General features: G+C 49.1%; 1 protein-coding gene across 3 annotated transcripts in view; it reads right to left on the reverse strand.

Annotated features, from left to right (window-relative positions):
- BRMS1L (BRMS1 like transcriptional repressor) overlaps positions 1 to 18,130 on the reverse strand; it is a 64,672-nt gene extending 46,542 nt beyond the window's left edge. The window contains exons 1-2 of one of the 3 annotated variants that reach the window (XM_085862177.1): positions 17,963 to 18,130; positions 1,531 to 1,621 (exon numbers count right to left, since the gene is read on the reverse strand). In XM_085862177.1, coding sequence (XP_085718303.1) covers positions 1,531 to 1,621; positions 17,963 to 18,122 — 251 coding nt within the window. In that variant the 5' untranslated portion in view covers positions 18,123 to 18,130. The other 2 variants (XM_085862184.1, XM_085862169.1) reach the window with 2 other exon arrangements.
- Positions 18,131 to 20,186: the final 2,056 nt, after the last annotated feature.

Raw genomic sequence — 20,186 nt, forward strand, 5'->3', positions numbered from 1 at the left:
GACCTGCCTGCGGTGAGAGAGTGAGAGGTCCAAAGACTCAGCTTCATCGTGGGAGATACCATTGATCTGAAATGCCTTGGTTTCCACAGCATGAAGCCGAGAAAAGTGAGAGGCAGGAGCACCAGCCCAAAGGGGAGAGCAGTACTCCATCAGGCTGCGGACGGAAGCTCTGTATGTGGTCAGGAGCTCAGGTGTGCCAAGCAAGGACTTTGCACAACGGAGAATGCCCAGTCGGCGACTGGCATTGGAAGCCAGCTTCACTGTTCTTGTCAAAAAGGTGAATTGAAATGTGATCTCCAGTCACTACATTCTTCACTGAGCAGGCACTGAATCATGACGTGTTCCAAGTGCTGGGCAAAGAGGTTAAATTTGAACACACCGTTCTTCCGTTTCAGATCGAAGTACGCTGGCCTTCCAGAGGAAAAGGTGTGACAAGGATTTTTGAACTTCAACATTTGATTGAGATGTTCCTGCTTGAAAAAGGATCAAATCTGCTACAGCGTTTCATGGACCAGAACTTTGTGCTTTTGTGGTGCAAACTTTTGGTGTTCGGAATGCTGAACTCTTTGAGCATCACTCCAAGGAAGAAGAGTGACAATCTTAGAGGCTGAAGAAAAGGTCAAATCCTTTCAAGAGAAGATGGCTCTCTGGGGATGAAGAGTGAATTCTGGTAACTTTGCCCATTTTCCTCCATTTGATGAAATGACTTCTGATCTGGTACATACAGAGGGACTAAGAGTTCGCCAGTGTTTTTTGCACCTGAAAATTCTCAAAGTCAACTTTGAAGGATATTTCGCGACTGGCCTGGTAGCTGACATTTGTGAGAAGAGCCCTTTAACCACATCTCTTGAATAGACCAGACAAAAGACGAGCTTCTTAATTTGCACAATAATCGTAAACTTTGTGTCAATTGAACTGAATCAATTCTGGTGCAAAGTTAGCAAGGCATGACTAAGCAAGCTTGCCAAGTTTGAGTCCAGTTCGTCACAACCTGCCTCTGCGAGTCGGGATTTTCTGTGCTCGCATTAATGACGACAAAGCAAAGAACAAGCTGAAAGACATCGCCGAGAATCGATTTGTTTGGCGCTAATAAGCAGCAACAGTCTTCACACTAAGTTTTGGCTGTTTATTAAACAGCTCGATCGGCAATTTTTTGTAGCTTGTGTACGTTTTTTTTGTCTGTGGTTGAGAACACAAGTAAAAAATGGAAAATAAACTTTGTTTGGATTCTCAATAAAAGTTTTAGTGTTGTTGTATCATCTTTTTGACGATACAAGTAGTGTACTATAAAATGACTGAGTCATTGTTGAGAGGGGGTACGTGACACCTCAAGCTGAGACCAAGGGCTATTCCAACCGATAAAGGTTCAGAACCACAGGCTTATCAGATAATAGCAATGATAAATTCCATGGGGAGGGGATAGCTCCCTCAAAAACACCTAAACTTGTATGTTTGCCAAACACACAATAAAAAAATAAAAACAGGACACCTTTCGTAAAAACACACCAGTAAATCACTTGGAGTACTTACTGCTCTTTGAGATCAGAAAATTGTTTTTCCAGGTCGGACATCTCGCTCAAACACTCAGTTCGACGTCGTTCATAATCTTCATCATTCATGTCTGAAATAATCATGCATAATAATCAGTGTGGAGGGGTCCCAATAAACAATGAAGCAAGAAAAAAAATCCATTATTTGGCAGAATGTCAGGGGTGAAAGCATGTTGGGGGAAGTGGGCAGAGTCAGAGTGGGGGGGAGCAAAGCACATCTATGCGTGGGGGGGGCGAAGAGCATATGTGGGGGGGGGAGGGAGGAGAGTGTATCTGTGCGTGGGGGGAGGAGAGAGCGCATCTGTGTTGGGGGGTGCGAAGTGCATCTGTGTGTGGGGCGGGTCAGCGTGTCAGCAAGGTGGGTCAGCGTGTTGGGGGGGGGAGCATGTCAGCGGGAGGGGGAATACGGATGGGGGTGAAGCCCGTCGAGGGGAGTGTGTCCGGGAGGGGGTGGTGGGAGGGTGTACACACAAAGGTACACACAGCACAACAGAGAAAAAATATTTTTGTGAATCATAATATCAACACAACACAGGATCAAAGTTAAACTTGTACAATATACAGCATTGCAATTCAACATGATATACTTAAAAGAAAAACTAAGGCGCAAAGAAATCACAGGATCTGCACAAGTATTCATATTAATGTATAGCTCGGTGGATTGCAGGGATAACATATGGGAGTCCCGAGCCCAGGAGTACCAGAACTTTCCTCCTCCTCTTCTTCCTCCTCTTCCTCATCTTCCTCTGAAGCCGAGGTGCTTCCCGTCTCTTCGTCCGAACTCTCCTCGTTACCCGGAGACTCCTGATCCATCTCTCCCTCAACGTTGTTTGGCGCGTTGTTGTTACTGCTGTTGCTGCTTCCGCCGCCTCCCTCTCCTCCGCTGCTGATGTTGTTGAGATGATCGTTATTGTTGCTGTTGGCGCTCGAAACAACCACTCCACAACTATTGTTGTTGCTGTTACCGCTGCTGCTGTTGTTATTATTGTTGTTGTTTAAGGAGCTTTCTCCATCTGTTTTGTCGAGATGCTGGGGCTGGCCCGGCATGCTGTCATGTTCTTCCTCTTCTTTTTTTTTCGCCACTTTCTCTCTTCCTTCTTTTCGATCTACCGTCGTTTATTTCACTTCAATGAACCGATAAGTATCTTCAAATAGCTTTAATTGAAGATGTTAAAAAAAAACAACAACAACAAAAAAAAAACAATTACATGTTGTACAGTAAAAGTTGCCAAGACAGAGAAGACGATGAGGAAAACGCTTCACATCATCACTGTGTACAACATGATGTCAAGGAATGCGTCGGTTGGACACTTCGAATTGTTGTAAAAATAAATACATAAAAAAACAACAACTCAGCAGTGCTTATAAGTGACGTCACGTGCATATAATCGGTTAAGTAAATAATTACTATTTTTCTATCCTCCATTACTCCACCATGGCTGATTTGCACTGTACAAATAGCTAGATCCTGTTGGACAACATATTGCCTTGCATCATAATAATTGAATCTGTTGTATCTCTTCCATATCGAGGAAAGTAATCTTGATGGAAGGAATCTTTTTTTTTTTAAATGCTCTTCTTCGTTCGAATGTCGCACATGGTTGTGGAGTAGCATCATTGGCTGAGGATACGGCTGTGCTGCTGATGCAGTGCCCCCCTGCAGGAATTTGTAATTTGTCCAGGGTGCAGGCGATAGCTCACCGACTCTTCGCATAAAAAAAACAACACACCGTGGGATCTTTGACGTCGACCAATAAATATCGGCAGACGGGCCGCTGGTTTAACTTGCACCTGAGGAACGCCACACACATTGATGAATGACCCTGCCGGTGAACCACCAGACGAACAACTTACGGAACTTACAGCTGGGTCAGGATTCGAACTCTTGAGAGAGAGCTTAATAGACATCTTGAAGGCAGGTGTGAATACCTCTCAGCCATCCCATCAGCCCAAGAAATGCATTTTTAAAATAAAGAATTTTTAAAACTGCCAAAAAGTGATCTGGTACGATCAAAAAAGTCACATTTATACAGTATAAGTATCAATTCTCACAAACAATTAAGGAAACAGGCTCTTTCAGCGAGACAATCAGCCAAATCCAAATCTTTGTGTATGGAACTGTTCTGTTAAAAAATAGAAAACAAATAATAATTAACTAGAGTAATTCGACTGCGGAAGGTCAACGAGTATGCCTCCGCTCTCCCGCACAAACACTTGAGTATTGTCATATTTGACGCTTGACCTTTATCATATCTGGCCCAAAATCTGATCAGTTAATTGCCCTGTCTAACTTTACCTTTGTACCAAGTTTTATGAAATTCTGTCCAATATTTCTTGAGTTAGGGCGTAAAGAGTAAAATTTCAGTTTGACCTTGATCTTTGACCCTTGACCTTTATCACATCTGGCCCAAAATCTAATCACTTAATTGCCCTGTCTTACTTTACCTTTTTACCAAGTTTGATGAAATTCTACAATTTGCTTCTTGAGTTATCGTGTAAACGAAAATCTTGACGGACGGACAACCCGGAAACATAATGCCTCCGGCACCCTTGGTGTGGAGGCATAAAAACCCATAAAATAAGGCGCGTCTATTTATTACATACGCCAATTCGGTGGACTTTTGACACGTCTACCGCCACTGAGTGCCATATTGGACCTGCTTGGAACCGCTCGCATTTAACACATCATCAAGTGAGTGATGCAAACGCCATACCTGTACTAATGTGGAATACAGGCTACCACTGGTTTTATACCAATCCACCAGTTATATACAGTGCCGAGAGAAAGTCGACAACCCCCTTTAAAATTTTTCACCTTTTGTTGCCTTATATCCTGGAATTAAATTGCATGAAATCAGACTTTTTCCATCTTTATTTACACAGCTTCGTCACCCACAACTTCCAAGTGAAAAACAAGTTCTACAAATATCAGAAAATTAATTAAAAATACAAAACTAGAATATCCTGGTTGGATATGTGTTCACAATTGACAGCAATTACAGCTGAGTCCATGGGGATAGGTCTCCACCAACTTTGTACACCTTGATTGGACAAAATTTGTCCATTCTTCTCCACCAAACTGTTCAAACTCAGTTAAGTTGCATGGGGAGTGTTGATGGACAGCAATCTTCAGTCATGCAACAGATTTTTCAATTGGATTTAGGTCAGGGCTCTGACTGGGTCACTCAAGGATATTTATCTTTTTGTTCCTCAGCCACTCCAATGTTGATTTGCCTATGTGCCTCGGGTCATTGTCACGATGAAAGGTGAACTTCCGTCCCAATCTCAGCTTTCTTGCAGAGGGCAGCAGGTTTTCCTTTAGGATTTTTCTGTATTTTGCTCCATCCATTTTTCCTTCTATCCTGATAAGTGCCCCAGTTCCTGCTGATGAAAAACATCCCTATAATATTAGACTGCCATCACCATGCTTCACAGTAGGGATGGTGTTCTTTGGGTGATGTGCTGTGTTGGGTTTGCGCTGTTATTTTAGGCCAAAAAGTTCTATCTTGGTTTCATCAGACCCCAAAACTTTTTGCCACATGGCTTCAGAATCTCCGGAAAGTTTTTTTGCATTCCTCAAACGGGACTCAAGGTGGGCTTTTTGAGTAATGGCTTCCTTCTTTCCACCCTACTGTACAGGCCAGACTTGTGGAGTGCTTGAGATATTGTTGTCACAGGCACACAATGACCAGTCTTTGCCATAAACACCTGCAGCTCCTTCGAAGCCGCCATTGGCCTCTTGGTGTCCTTTCTGATCAGTATCCTCCATGATCAGTCTCCTATGCCTGGTGTTGGCTTAATGGTTAGGGGGGCGGGATTTGGATCCTTGGGTCCTGAATTCAAATCCCGCTCAGCTTTTCAATTAATACCAGGTGGGGTTAACTCGACCTGTCATCCTTCGGAGGTCGGCAAAATGAGTGCCAGCATACTGCTATACTGTTTCGTAGTGGCGACCTGTCCAGGATTGTGCCCAATCGCCAAGGAGACTGCTTAGGCAACACCAACACTCCACACAGAGTATGGTCCCAATCTCCTCCTCCTTCTCCTCCTCCATGCTTTTTCATCCAGTTTAGTGGTATGACCTCATCTCGGCAGGGTCTTGGTGGTGCCATATGCCTTCCATTTCTTAATGATTGTCTTGACTGTGCTCCAAGGGATATTCAAAGGCCTTTGAAATATTTTTTATACCTTTCCCCTGATCTGTGACTTTCCACGACTTTATCCTGGAGGTCTTTTGAAAGCTCCTTGGTACTCATGGTTGAGTCTTTGCTGTGAAATGCAATATCCAGTAGAGGACACCTACAGGAACAGCTGATTTTGTTCTGAAATAATGAGAATCACCACAATTTAACACAGGTCGAGGCCAATTAACATGGTGTGTGATTTTGAAGGTAATTGGTTACACCTGAGCTCATTTAAAATTGCTGTTGTAAGGAGCGTGGAAACTTATCCAGCCAAGATATTCTGGGTTTGTATTGTTTTTTTAATCCTTTTCTGAAATTTGTACAATTTATTTTTCACTCGGAAGTTGCGAGTTACGATGTGTAAGTATTAAGGTGGAAAAAGTCTGATTTAATGCAATTAAATTCCAGGTTATAAGAAGGCAACAAAAGGTGAAAAATTTGAAAGAGGGTTTAGACTTTCTCTCGGCACTGTACATCACCATTCACCAATCTACCAGATATATATATATATATATGTATATATATATATATATATATATATATATATATATATATATATATATATATATATATATATATTTATATATTGTTGTGGTTACCAGATTCGCAAACCACCATTCAGGTCCCTTAGGTGAGGTATCTCGGTAAGTGCATGTGTAGTTAGGCCCAAACCCGTTGTCTAGTGGGAATACATGTCATTTATACGTGCTGCGACTCTTTAGGATAGCCGTTTTTCTTTTACTATCTTTATTTTGGACCAACCGCCATGATCACAACCACAACATCAACCACCGACCACAACCACCGCTTCACCACAACCGCCACGACCTTCACGTCACACCTCGCAACCGTAGCATCGCCACCGTTCTTGCCCCGCTGTGGGTACCGGTGTTGGACTCATGCAGAACGCGCGTCGAACAGCGTGTACAAAATCACGGATTTTGTGCTTCAAAAACGGATCAAAAACGACACACGCCCACTTTTTGCCGTCCAATCGGTGAGCGAGGGGCGATTTGGCCCCGCCTCCAGAACGATCGATATATGCAAATTTGTGGATCAAAAAGCCTTCACGCCCACTTTTTCTCGGGCCAATGGGGAGCGAGGTGAAAGGTCAAAGGGAGGGGGTCAAAGGCGAAGTTACGGGGGGATAAAAGGACGGTGTTCGTCAGTCAGAAGGAGAAAAAAGGAGAACGAGAACGAAAAGGAGAACGAGAACGAGAAGGAGTCGGAACGGAGGGGACGAGTGTGGAAGTCTGGAGCCCGAAGCCTGCAGTGGCTGGAGAAGCTGAAGAGAGTCGGACGAGGGGGTGCTCGCGTCGGTGCCGGGAGCTGCACGCCCGAGGGAGGCCGGCAGCGCGACCTGGCCGAGGTGGAGACGCACACCAGGGATAATAAAGATCCTCTATACCCCGAGCATCAGCAACCCCCTCCTGTTTCCCCCCGCGCTGAGATAGTGCGACCAAGGGCGCCCCTTTTCCCACCCCCTACCAGACACCGTCCACGAGGCCCGCGGGTTGCGGGGCCATCGCCGCTCCGCGTCTCATCACCAGACGGGTAGGCCCGACCCGGTCTCGGCCTCAGGCCTGCCTCATTCTTGGGGTATTTCTTTTCCTTGGTTTTGGGTATGTGTTGTCGGCGCCGTCTGTGAAGTAGAATTGTATAAGTGTTGCCGTGTGCTCGGTAGTCGGTATTAGCTCTGCATTGTTTTCGCTTTTATATTTGCTTTTTGTGTAAATGGAATTGTATTTGTGTGCTTCCCGTGTGCCGCGAATAAATGTGCTTTATTGTTGAACTGTTCTCCCGCTTCGCTTCGTCTTTTCCTCCATTGAATCCCCATCTTGCTTCACGTAAAGGGTTGGTAGTGGGCTGAATACGCCCGATAATTAATCGAACCGTCGAGGTCGACGATAACACCGCTCGGTTATTCTGATAGTACGGAACGGGTCGCTTAAGTGGCCCGTGTCCGAAGTCGACCTGCGGCGAGGTGCGATCGCCCGGTCTACCCTCCGCGTGGGTACTTAGGTAGGTCGAATTTGGCGAGCAACCCTATCCCACGCGGGGGCCGATTGGCTCGATCGCGGTGAGACCGAAAGGTCCACCCGTGACTGGTTCCCGGCGTTAGTCCGAGAGGGTCACGACTGGATTGTCCGTCCGGTGGGCGACGTGCCGCGATTCGAGTTACGTGGCCGTTCGCACGCCGGCGGGCGCGAAGACCGCAACACTGGTGTCAGGTCGTGCGATACAAATCCATCGCCCTCCTCGCGGCACTGGTATCGGAGAACAGGAAAACAGGCTCTCCTGTCTCCGGCTAAATTCACGGGAATCGGTCCAGGGGTGAGAGAAGCGACCCCCGATTCCCTCCAAATTACGAGCGAGCGAAATTAACCCTTCACGAGAAGCAAGATGGCGTCTCAAGGCGAGCGGGTGCCGGGTGGATTAGGTATGTGTAATAGTAATGTAGAATCCATGGCTCAGGATGGAATCCCCGAGCAGGAAATGTTGATTGCGCAGGAACACGGACTCGCCCAACTGAACCCAGGGCCCGAGGTGGGTGCGGCAGCGGCCGCGGTGTATGACACCTCCCCCCCCCCTCTCCACCAAAACCCTTTCCCAACCCTTGCCGAAACGGCTCAGCTGAGTGCATCCAACATGGCCCAGCTATGCGCCATGCTGGCGGCAATGAACAAACAAATGAATGAAGTGAAAACGACGATGGATACAAATACAAATGAAATGAAAAACGAAATGAACAAGCAAATGAATGAAGTGAAAACGACGATGGATGCGAATACACAGCAAATAAACGGAATGGAAGCAAACATGAAGGAAGAAATGAAAGAGCTACGGGGTGAGACGCAGAACATGGGCCGATGCCTGCAGGCGGGCATGAAGGCCGTGACAAAGGAAATAATAGTTGAGACAAGGGAGGTAAAGGGTGAAGAGTTGGTAGAGACACGGGAGATAAAAAAAATAGAGGAAAGACTACACGAGGAAGACGGGGTAAGTGACGCACACACACACACAGAGGTAGTGGAGGATAATGGGGGTGAGCTGGCGGACCGTGCAGGGACCCGGTGCGAGCACCTGGATGGCCTCCTCCAGGAACGAGGGGAGGGAGTATGCCCCCTCGAGGCGAGTCACGACCAGGTGAGTTCGGTCGTGTTTTGCGAGGTTGAGGGGAGGAGTGCTGTGGACGGGTGCACGGAGAGCTTGGGGGGTATAGAGGCCCCGGAGACCCTTGTGGGGACACGAATCCCCAGTGTAGTTGTCCCTGTGTGTGTGGTGCAAGGCGTGAGTGCGTCCCCGTGTGTGGAAGCGACCCCGTGTGTGAGTGGTGTGGTGGCGATGGTGCTGGAGTGCGTGCTTCCCAGCACGCCGTGTTTGGATGAGGCACCGTGTGTGGATGAGGAACCGTGTGTGGAAGAGGCCGTGTGTGTGAGTGAAACGGCCAGTATGAGTGAGGAACCGCGGGTGAGTGCCCCCGCGTGTGTGGATGAGGCACCGCGGTTAAGTTCCCCCGCGTGTATGAGTGAGGCACGGTGTGTGGATGAGGCACCGCGGTTGAGTGCCCCCGCGTGTATGAGTGAGGGACGTTGTGTGGAAGAGACCGCGTGTGTGAGTGTCGCCGTGTGTATGAGTGAGGTACCGCGGGTGAGTGCCCCCGCGTGTATGAGTGAGGCACGGTGTGTGGATGAGGCACAGCGGTTGAGTGCCCTCGCGTGTGTGGGTGAGGCACCGCGGGTGAGTGCCCCCGCGCGAGTGAATGGAGCACCACGTGTGAGTAGTATGGTTTGTGTGAGTAGTGAGGCACGCGTGAGTGAACGGCCGTGTGCAAGGTCGCTGAGTGCAAGGGAGACCGTGTGTGTGAGAGAGCGGTATGTAAGGGAGATGTCGGTTGGCATGCGGGAGCACGCAGCCGCGTCTCCCCGTGTGAATGTGATGGAGTGGACTGTGTGCGTCGTAACACGCAGGTATGCGTGTGTTGAATGGAGACGGAGACGGCGACATGGGAGGAAAGAAAGCCGGGTAGCGGCTGTGGTTGTTTCGAGGACCGTGCCGGGTTCGCCCAGCAGTGAGCACGCGGTTCGTGCTGTGCAACGCACGAGACCACCACGTGCTCGCTTGCGAGAGTGAAGTCCCGGTCCGGAAACGCCAGCGGTGGATTTGCCGATCCCGCGGACGGACAAAGTTTAGGCAGGTAAATGGATTTGGACCGGACGGGTTCTCCACGCGATCGTGTGTGTTAAGCTCCAACGGGCAGAGCACATGTGTTCGCGTGGGGAACCCCTCGAGACGTGGGGCTTGTTTTTTTTATGCGCACGGTGACGTCATGGCTGCACGTGGGGTTGGAATCCGGCAGGAGGGGTATCTCTGCCGGATGGTCCCGTCCAAGGAGGGACGAGGAACACGTGCAGCTGCATGACGTCACGGGCAGGTGCAAAGTGCGCGAGCTCTGAGTTGCCGCGCAGGTGCTGCGCATGGGAAAAAAAAAAAAAAAAGCAAGCCTCACTTTCGGGTGTACAGGATTCCTGGGCAAGGGGTGAAAGACCCCCTTAGCTGGGCACAGGATGAAAATTAGTTAGGGGGAAGGGTTAGCTTAGTTAGACCGACTTCATGGGGCAGGGGTAAGTCCTCATGGAGTCCGTGGAATGGATTAGTTAGAGGGATTGTAGCCAGATTTAGGTTGGGAAATTGATTAATGAGATGATTTGGAGACAGAGACAGACTTTGGATGTGTAGTGGGGACGTAGCTTAGCTACGTAGTGTTAAAAGGAACGTGCTGTAGTTTAAGGGACGACGTGGGAGCACGAGTTAGTTAGGGGATGTAGTTAGGAGGATGGCAGAGTTCAGTGGTGTGTGTGTTGAAGAGTTGTTGGTGAGTGAATTGGAAGCATGTGCTTGGTGAGTGAGTGAGGCCAGCGGGTCTGTGTGAATGGAGCGAATGGGGAATGCATGGTGCGATGAGTGATTGGGGGGAGGAGTGACTCCCGCCCAAGGGACCCCGGGGTCAGAGTAAAGTGAGTTAGCTGGGTTAGTCAAATTGAAAAATGGAGGTCGTTTTGTTGTTGGTGGGAGTGTAGGCTCGAAACCCATTTGGAGGGGTGCAGGAGCCCTGTTGACGGGCTTGGGAGCGTGGCTGCGAAAGGTGAGTATCGCTGAGTGGGTACCCCGGGCACCAGGCTAGTCGGCCGCGGTAGGCCAAGGGCCCATGGGGGCCGGGATAGCGTAGTGGGCACGGGTGCGCCTGCTTGGTGCGGGGCCCGGGGCGCCATTAGCCGCGTGGGCAGTGTTGTGGGCACGGGTGACCCTCGGAAAGGGGCCCGGTGGGCCGGCCTGCCAAGTGTGCGTTTCAGGGGAGGTGCCATGGGGGCACTCCCCGGTGTTAGGGAGCTGGTAGGCTCGGAGGCAGTGTAGTGCCCGGGGTGCCATAGCGGGAGATTCGGCAGAGGGTCGTGCCTGCCAAAGGGAGCCACGTGTCCCAGCCAGGAGACCGTGTGAGGGCACGGAGAGAAAATTGGGGGGCGAGGCCCGAAATTGTAAGGACACCAACACAGGCGATGGGAATCTGGGTTGTTAGAACCAATAGTTTAAGCGAGAGGCGCTTGTTGAAAGCCCCGGGGTAGTTTAACAGTTAAATGGTTAGGGTAGATTAGGAGATGTACCCCTCCGCACCATCCATCCCCTCGCTGTCGTTGTGGGCCGCTGGACCCACTTGGTGTTAAGATCGCCGAACTCTGGGGAGGCCATTCTGAGGCTTCGTTGGGCCTCGACACAGGACGTCAGCTCTCCCTTGTTCCCCTCTGGGAAGGGAACGTAGGGGTTGGGAGTAGGCTAGGTGACAGAATAGGTTAGCCGAACAAGGACGATAAAGGGGGTTAGGGGACGATTTATAGAGGGGAAGTAAACATAAAAGTAAAAATAAAAAAAAAATAAGTTGGGGCTAAATTGGGGTTTGACAAATTAAGGGAGTGGGTATGTACAGTGACAGGCAAAGGCGATAGGTTGGGAGGGAGACAGGTAGGTAGGTCCGAGCCCGCCTTCCAAGTGGCCAGCACCACCGCACTCCCTCCACCAACCTCCATTGAACGGCAAAGGCTGGCCAACTTCATCGGCTGGCCGTGTTTTTCTTCGAGGCCTGTGCCGGCCAGTTCATCTGCTGGCTGTTTTTCTTCGAGGCCTGTGCCGGCCAGTTCATCTGCCGGCTGTGTTTGCCTGCAACGGTCTTCATCTGCCGGCTGTGTTTGCCTGCAGCGGCCTTCTTCTGCGGGCTGTGTTTGCCTGCTACCTTTGCCATGCCATGCCCACTGCCCACGTTCACCAGCCCCGTTCATTTTTTGCTTTGCCCCCCCCTGTTCATTTCCATGTGCGCCAGGATCCGCAAGGCAACAGTTTGCAAGCTGCAAGAACTGCCTTGTTGGCAGCTACAACACGGGCCTGCAGTGGCGGCCCGTGCACCGTGTTTGTGTTCATGCATCCATTCGTTGTGCTCATTGCGTGTGCCACTTGAGCTGGCACGGAGACTGCGTTTGTGCAGCCCATGCACCGTTGTGGTTCACTGCGTTCAGTTCAAAAGGGAAGGCCTTGGACTGCGTGTGAGCAGCCAGCCAAGTTCCCTGTCACCTGCATTGTTTGAGCCAGAGACTGCATGCGGGCAGCCTGGCTCCCTGCTAACTGCTTTCTTTTGCAGAGTTCAGTGATCCTGGGCCATGGTTTAGTGTAAAATTTGTAAGTTAAGGTTAAGATGTACTGTACATATGAGTGCGCCCCCGGCATGTATGTCTTAGCGCCGGCAATTTTATTTAAGTCGTCCGTGTGAGTGAGTTTGTTTAGGTAGTTACGCAGCCCTCAGGTTATTTATTTTGGGGACACGAATACCATGAATGTCGCACTCAGGGATCCGTAGGTAAAATGTACTAGGGGAAAACTACACATGATGGCACACGAAAATTTGACGACTCGGGACGAGTCTGTAAAAAGGGAAGGGGTAGTGTTGTGGTTACCAGATTCGCAAACCACCATTCAGGTCCCTTAGGTGAGGTATCTCGGTAAGTGCATGTGTAGTTAGGCCCAAACCCGTTGTCTAGTGGGAATACATGTCATTTATACGTGCTGCGACTCTTTAGGATAGCCGTTTTTCTTTTACTATCTTTATTTTGGACCAACCGCCATGATCACAACCACAACATCAACCACCGACCACAACCACCGCTTCACCACAACCGCCACGACCTTCACGTCACACCTCGCAACCGTAGCATCGCCACCGTTCTTGCCCCGCTGTGGGTACCGGTGTTGGACTCATGCAGAACGCGCGTCGAACAGCGTGTACAAAATCACGGATTTTGTGCTTCAAAAACGGATCAAAAACGACACACGCCCACTTTTTGCCGTCCAATCGGTGAGCGAGGGGCGATTTGGCCCCGCCTCCAGAACGATCGATATATGCAAATTTGTGGATCAAAAAGCCTTCACGCCCACTTTTTCTCGGGCCAATGGGGAGCGAGGTGAAAGGTCAAAGGGAGGGGGTCAAAGGCGAAGTTACGGGGGGGGATAAAAGGACGGTGTTCGTCAGTCAGAAGGAGAAAAAAGGAGAACGAGAACGAAAAGGAGAACGAGAACGAGAAGGAGTCGGAACGGAGGGGACGAGTGTGGAAGTCTGGAGCCCGAAGCCTGCAGTGGCTGGAGAAGCTGAAGAGAGTCGGACGAGGGGGTGCTCGCGTCGGTGCCGGGAGCTGCACGCCCGAGGGAGGCCGGCAGCGCGACCTGGCCGAGGTGGAGACGCACACCAGGGATAATAAAGATCCTCTATACCCCGAGCATCAGCAACCCCCTCCTGTTTCCCCCCGCGCTGAGATAGTGCGACCAAGGGGGCCCCTTTTCCCACCCCCTACCAGACACCGTCGACGAGGCCCGCGGGTTGCGGGGCCATCGCCGCTCCGCGTCTCATCACCAGACGGGTAGGCCCGACCCGGTCTCGGCCTCAGGCCTGCCTCATTCTTGGGGTATTTCTTTTCCTTGGTTTTGGGTATGTATTGTCGGCGCCGTCTGTGAAGTAGAATTGTATAAGTGTTGCCGTGTGCTCGGTAGTCGGTATTAGCTCTGCATTGTTTTCGCTTTTATAGTTGCTTTTTGTGTAAATGGAATTGTATTTGTGTGCTTCCCGTGTGCCGCGAATAAATGTGCTTTATTGTTGAACTGTTCTCCCGCTTCGCTTCGTCTTTTCCTCCATTGAATCCCCATCTTGCTTCACGTAAAGGGTTGGTAGTGGGCTGAATACGCCCGATAATTAATCGAACCGTCGAGGTCGACGATAACACCGCTCGGTTATTCTGATAGTACGGAACGGGTCGCTTAAGTGGCCCGTGTCCGAAGTCGACCTGCGGCGAGGTGCGATCGCCCAGTCTACCCTCCGCGTGGGTACTTAGGTAGGTCGAATTTGGCGAGCAACCCTATCCCACGCGGGGGCCGATTGGCTCGATCGCGGTGAGACCGAAAGGTCCACCCGTGACTGGTTCCCGGCGTTAGTCCGAGAGGGTCACGACTGGATTGTCCGTCCGGTGGGCGGCGTGCCGCGATTCGAGTTACGTGGCCGTCAGCACGCCGGCGGGCGCGAAGACCGCAACAATATTATATATATATATATATTGTTTTCGGGTGTTATATATATATATATATATATATATACACACGTCACAAAGACCGCAACAATATTATATATATATATATATATATATATATATATATATATATATATATATATATATACACACGTCACAAAGACCGCAACAATATTATATATATATATATATATATATATATATATATATATATTTATATATATATATTGTTGCGGTATTCGCTCCCGCCGGCGTGCTGACGGCCACGTAACTCGAATCGCGGCACGTCGCCCACCGGACGGACAATCCAGTCGTGACCCTCTCGGACTAACGCCGGGAACCAGTCACGGGTGGACCTTTCGGTCTCACCGCGATCGAGCCAATCGGCCCCCACGTGGGATAGGGTTGCTCGCCAAATTCGACCTACCTAAGTACCCACGCGGAGGGTAGACCGGGCGATCGCACCTCGCCGCAGGTCGACTTCGGACACGGGCCACTTAAGCGACCCGTTCCGTACTATCAGAATAACCGAGCGGTGTTATCGTCGACCTCGACGGTTCGATTAATTATCGGGCGTATTCAGCCCACTACCAACCCTTTACATGAAGCAAGATGAGGATTCAATGGGAGAAAAAGACGAAGCGAAGCGGGACACAGTTCAACACAAAGCACATTTATTCACGACACACGGGAAGCACACATATTCAATTCCACCAAAAGCACACAAAAAAAAGAAAACACAATTCCATTTACACAAAAAGCAAATATAAAAGCGAAAACACAATGCAGAGCTAATACCGACTACCGAGCACACGGCAACACTTATACAATTCTACTTCACAGATGGCGCCGACAACACATACCCAAAACCAAGGAAAAGAAATGCCCCCAAGAATGAGGCGGGCCTGAGGCCGAGACCGGGTCGCGCCTACCCGTCTGGTGATGAGACGCGGAGCGGCGATGGCGCCTCACTCCGCGGGCCTCGCGGACAGTGTCTGGCAGGGGGGTGGGAAAGGGGCCCCCTTGGTCGCACTATCTCAGCGCGGGGGGGAAACAGGAGGGGGTTGCTGATGCTCGGGGTATAGAGGATCTTTATTATCCCTGGTGTGCGTCTCCACCTCGGCCAGGTCGCGCTGCCGGCCTCCCTCGGGCGTGCAGCTCCCGGCACCGACGCGAGCACCCCCTCGTCTGCCTTCGCCGCTGCCGCCTCTCCGCCTCTGGACTCTCCGACTCTGGACTCTTCTTTGGACTCTCCCGTTGGACTCTTCTTGGACTCTCCCGTTGGACTCTTCTTTGGACTCTCTCCAGCTTCTCCAGCTACTGCAGGCTTCGGGCTCCAGACTTCCACACCGCTCTGACTGACGAACACGGTCCTTTTATCCCCCCGTAGCTTCGCCTTTGACCCCCTCCCTTTGACCTTTCACCTCGCTCCCCATTGGCCCGAGAAAAAGTGGGCGTGAAGGCTTTTTGATCCACAAATTTGCATATATCGATCGTCCTGGAGGCGGGGCCAAATCGCCCCTCGCTCACCGATTGGACGGCAAAAAGTGGGCGTGTGTCGTTTTTGATCCGTTTTTGAAGCACAAAATCCGTGATTTTGTACACGCTGTTCGACGTGCGCCCTGCACGAGTCCAACACCGGTACCCACAGCGGGGCAAGAACGGTGGCGATGCGACGGCTGCGAGGTGTGATGTGAAGGTCGTGGCGGTTGTGGTGAAGCGGCGTTGTGGTTGGTGGTTGATGTTGTGGTTGTGGTGGTAATCATGGCGGTTGGTCCAAAATAAAGATAGTAAAAGAAAAACGGCTATACTGAAGAGTCGCAGCTCGCATAAATGACATGTATTCCCACTAGACAACGGGTTTGGGCCTAACTACACATATACTTGCCGAGATACCTCACCTAAGGGACCTGAATGGTGGTTTGCGAATTTGGTAACCACAACAATATATACACACGTCACAAATCTACCAGTTTTTTTCATGTTTCTCTATATCATTTCTTGAAGGTGGCCCCGCCATGCCAATATCAGGACACGCAGCCTTCTGGGGGCAGTAAGGGTTGATCTGTTAAAACACCTTTAATGCTTTTCCTGGAATTGGTGATCAACAACGATTTGTGGGTTCCTGTATTGTCTGGTAGTTTATTCCACTGGTCCATGTCCACCATCTGCACAATTATTCAGACAAGGACGTTGCTTTTTTTCGTGTCAGTGAATGACCCCGTGTACCCGCATACCCTGCTCTTTGAAAGAGTAACTCTTCATTTATTAATCTATGAATGCCTGGTGTTGGATTAATGGTTAGGGTTGTGAGCCTGGTGGTGGCTCGGTGGTTAGGGTGGTGGCTTGGGATCCTAGGGTCCTGAGTTCAAGCCCCGTCGGCCGCTGAATTAATACACCAGGTGGGGTTGACTCAGCCTGTCATCCTTCCGAGGTCGGCGAAATGAGTACCAGTTCCAGTGTGTGTACTGGTAGAGGAGCACTGCATCAGCGACACAGTCGCACTTCAAGAAATGATAGCTACCCCGGCAGATAAGCTGCCATACGACCACCACCAGATAGTTAGGGTGGTGGGCTTGGGATCCTAGGATCATGAGTTCAAATCCCACTTAGTTCTTCAATTAATACCAGGTGGGGTTGACTCTGCCTGTCATCCTTCTGAAGTTAGCAACATGAGTAACACAGGGGGCACTGCATCAGCGTTGGCCAGCGGTCGGAGTCGTGAACGTATAAGTGACGGGAATACGTGTAATAGGAATAAAAATGACACAAGGGAATGGTAAGTTACCAAGGTACTTAGCTGGGTAAGTTAGTAGCAAGGTAAGTTACCGAGGTAAGTAAGTAGTTCGGTAAGTTACCGAGGTACTTAGGTAGGTAAGTAGCTAGGTAAGTTACCGAGGTACTTAGCTTGATAAGTAGTTCGGTAAGTTACCGAGGTACTTAGCTAGGTAAGTAAGTAGCTAGGTAAGTTACCGAGGTACTTAGCTAGGTAAGTAACCGAGGTACTCAGCTAGGTCAGTAAGTAGCTAGGTAAGTTACCGAGGTACTCAGCTAGGTAAGTAGTTAGGTAAGTTACCGAGGTACTTAGTTCGGTAAGTAAGTAGTTAGGTTAGTTACCGAGGTACTCAGCTGAACAGCCCTCTCGAACCCGGCAGGGCCGAAGTGTTGGCATGTTGATGAAGGGATCAAGGAGAAATGGACTCCGGACTCTTCAGACGAGCTTCACCAACGTGAGACGTGCAAGGTTACCACAAAGGCAAAGAAGAGATCTTCACACACGAACCACACCAAGGTTCCAATATCAAGGGAAGAATCGTTACCAGCGAAACTTTTCAACAGAACACCAGGCACAGAAGATATCCGTGGAGTGGAGTGCGTCTGACAGACACCAACAATGGCGGCCGTTCGCGCCAAAAACGCCAAGCAGGAGGATCATTCGCGTGAAAGGAAAAAGACGTCCGAGGCGTTCGGAATCCGAGTCTCTCCTCCGGTTGAACCCGGTTCCGGAAAACCCGCGACCAACCCGAGCTCGAGAATATTTACATATTATAACATGAAAGGCGAAACGATACCGCCACAGATCAAAATGGCGCCGCAAGTTCTCCTCAACCTTTTGTGAGACGATTGAAGAATAATTCTTCCACAGGATAAAACGTTAAGTCCCGTCTCGGTGATAACTCGAGCGGTCTTCTCCAGCGATTATAAATCGCCCACGAGGGATGAATGAACGTCACAACCTTCCATTCCGAGGGGGGGGGGAATCCCGCCATTTCCTTTTTCCCGCCCAAATTTTAAAATTCCCTTCGTCTTCTTGTCAACTAAACCTGAATATTTTCATTCCAAAGAGCATTATTCCAATCACAAAAATTAATACTACACCATATATATATATATATAACAAAATATAATGTTAACAAACACTCCTGAGGTAAATCAAGATCAACGCCATTCCAACGTCTGCCAGCCGAATCTGCCAGCGAGGAAAGGCGGATAAGCATCACCGACGGACACACACGGTCTCCTGGCCTGGCGGACATCTTGCAAGCTTTTTGTACCCGGTTAACTTCTACAAAAACAGCTCATAATAAAAACTACCATGGGAGTAATTCACAAAATCGTGGTCATGATGCGTTGTTGCGTGAGCATTTCATCCCATGTTTTCATGGTTTTTTTTTTAACGAATCAGCATATCGGAATAAAACTTCAATTCCCGATAATCGCGCCATTTTATCTGATGACAAACAAACGGAAATCTCCACACGGGTCGTTACAAAAACACGGAAGGAGTATCACCCACGAGTTTATGACCGTCGGTTTATAAGTTTGCTGTTTCACAGCATTTTGTTTCTCGATCTCACATAACGCAGAGAAGAGTGAAATAATATTTTTAATCTGTCTGCTTGGGAGTCAAAAACAAGCTCGAATGAGCTAAGATCCTCGTCCTCTCAATGATGACGTCATAAAAACGAATATGTTTCAGGTTTGCGATAAATTATCTGTGCTAATGCCCGGCTTGATTCCCGCAAACAAAATTCAAACAGCTTGCCTAGTTTCTGAGATAATGATATAGGCGATTTGCATTAGCGGCGATATTATGACGTCAACTTTTTTTTCTAGGAATAATTTCCAAAATCTGAGATAGTTACTGCCTGCGCGTGGGCTTTCTGCATATACATGGCAAGTTTCACGAAGATCCGATGAAAACTCTGGGTTGTGAAACAAAAAATGTCAGAAAATAGGAATGACGTCATAAAAAATGATATGACGTCATAGTGATGTCTCATATGTGCGGCAATTAATCTCTGCTAATACCCTGTTCGATTCCCGCAAACAGAATTCAAAAAGCTTGCCGAGTTTAGGAGATAATCTTTTAGGCGATTCCCATTAGCGGAGACATTTTGACGTCATAACTTTTTTTTCTCGGAGGAATTTTCAAAATCGGAGATGGTTACTGTCTGCGCAGGGAATTTTTACATATATATGCCAAGTTTCAGGAAGTTTCGATGAAAACTGCAGGCTGTGAAACAAAAAAGTCCACAAGAAGAAGATGAAGAACAACAACGTGAGTAAGACTGAGAGATCCTCCACGAGGATCTCAAAATTGAAAATCATTCCAAACAGGAAACTTGCTGTTTTTAAGGACGTTACAAGGGACGCAAACAACAGGCATGAAGAACGAATATAAAAGTGTTAGTTAAGGTGATGTAATAGACACTGGGTAAAAGGGCGGTAAAATCTGGAATTAATTATTAAATGCCTTCAAACCTCTTTGAACCTTTATTTAAATTGAATTATACACTTAACTTGAACACTGTATACCACAAATCGCCTTCATAATTAATAGTTGCAAAGGACTATGATATTGTTGCGGAAATGGCCCTTCGTGTGTTATTAAATATAGGATTAGCCCAGATCCCCCATTAAATGCATGTTTAGCCAGGTTTTTCGGTAATTGGACGTTACATGTGTGTCGGGAGATGTAGCAGACTGTTCATTGTTCATACAGTGGTGGTGTGCCGAGAGGTGGTTTTATTCTTCTTCCTTCCCCTCTCCGAACAAGTCCCCGCCCAGTGCTCTGAGAGTGTCAGTCGGCTTCGAGAAAAGCGAGCGCCGGGAAAGCAAGGGTGAAACTGACTGAGCGCCGAGTCGAGCAATCGGCAGTCGGACTGCATGAGGGTTTTCACGATCGGCTCTTGTGAAAAGGCCGCCCCGAATGGCAAGAGGAACTGGATGAGGTCAGTCTGCCTTCTGCTAGAGAGAAACGGCTAGTGGGAGTCGCAATCTGCTGTGTAAGGGATGGCTGTGTCTGTCTGCGATCTGCTTCGTGAAAGAGG

This window comes from Eptatretus burgeri, chromosome 2, assembly GCF_056783735.1.
Source record: "Eptatretus burgeri isolate ZD-2024b chromosome 2, Ebu_testis_v1, whole genome shotgun sequence".
In the NCBI taxonomy this organism is placed as follows: Eukaryota; Metazoa; Chordata; class Myxini; order Myxiniformes; family Myxinidae; genus Eptatretus; species Eptatretus burgeri.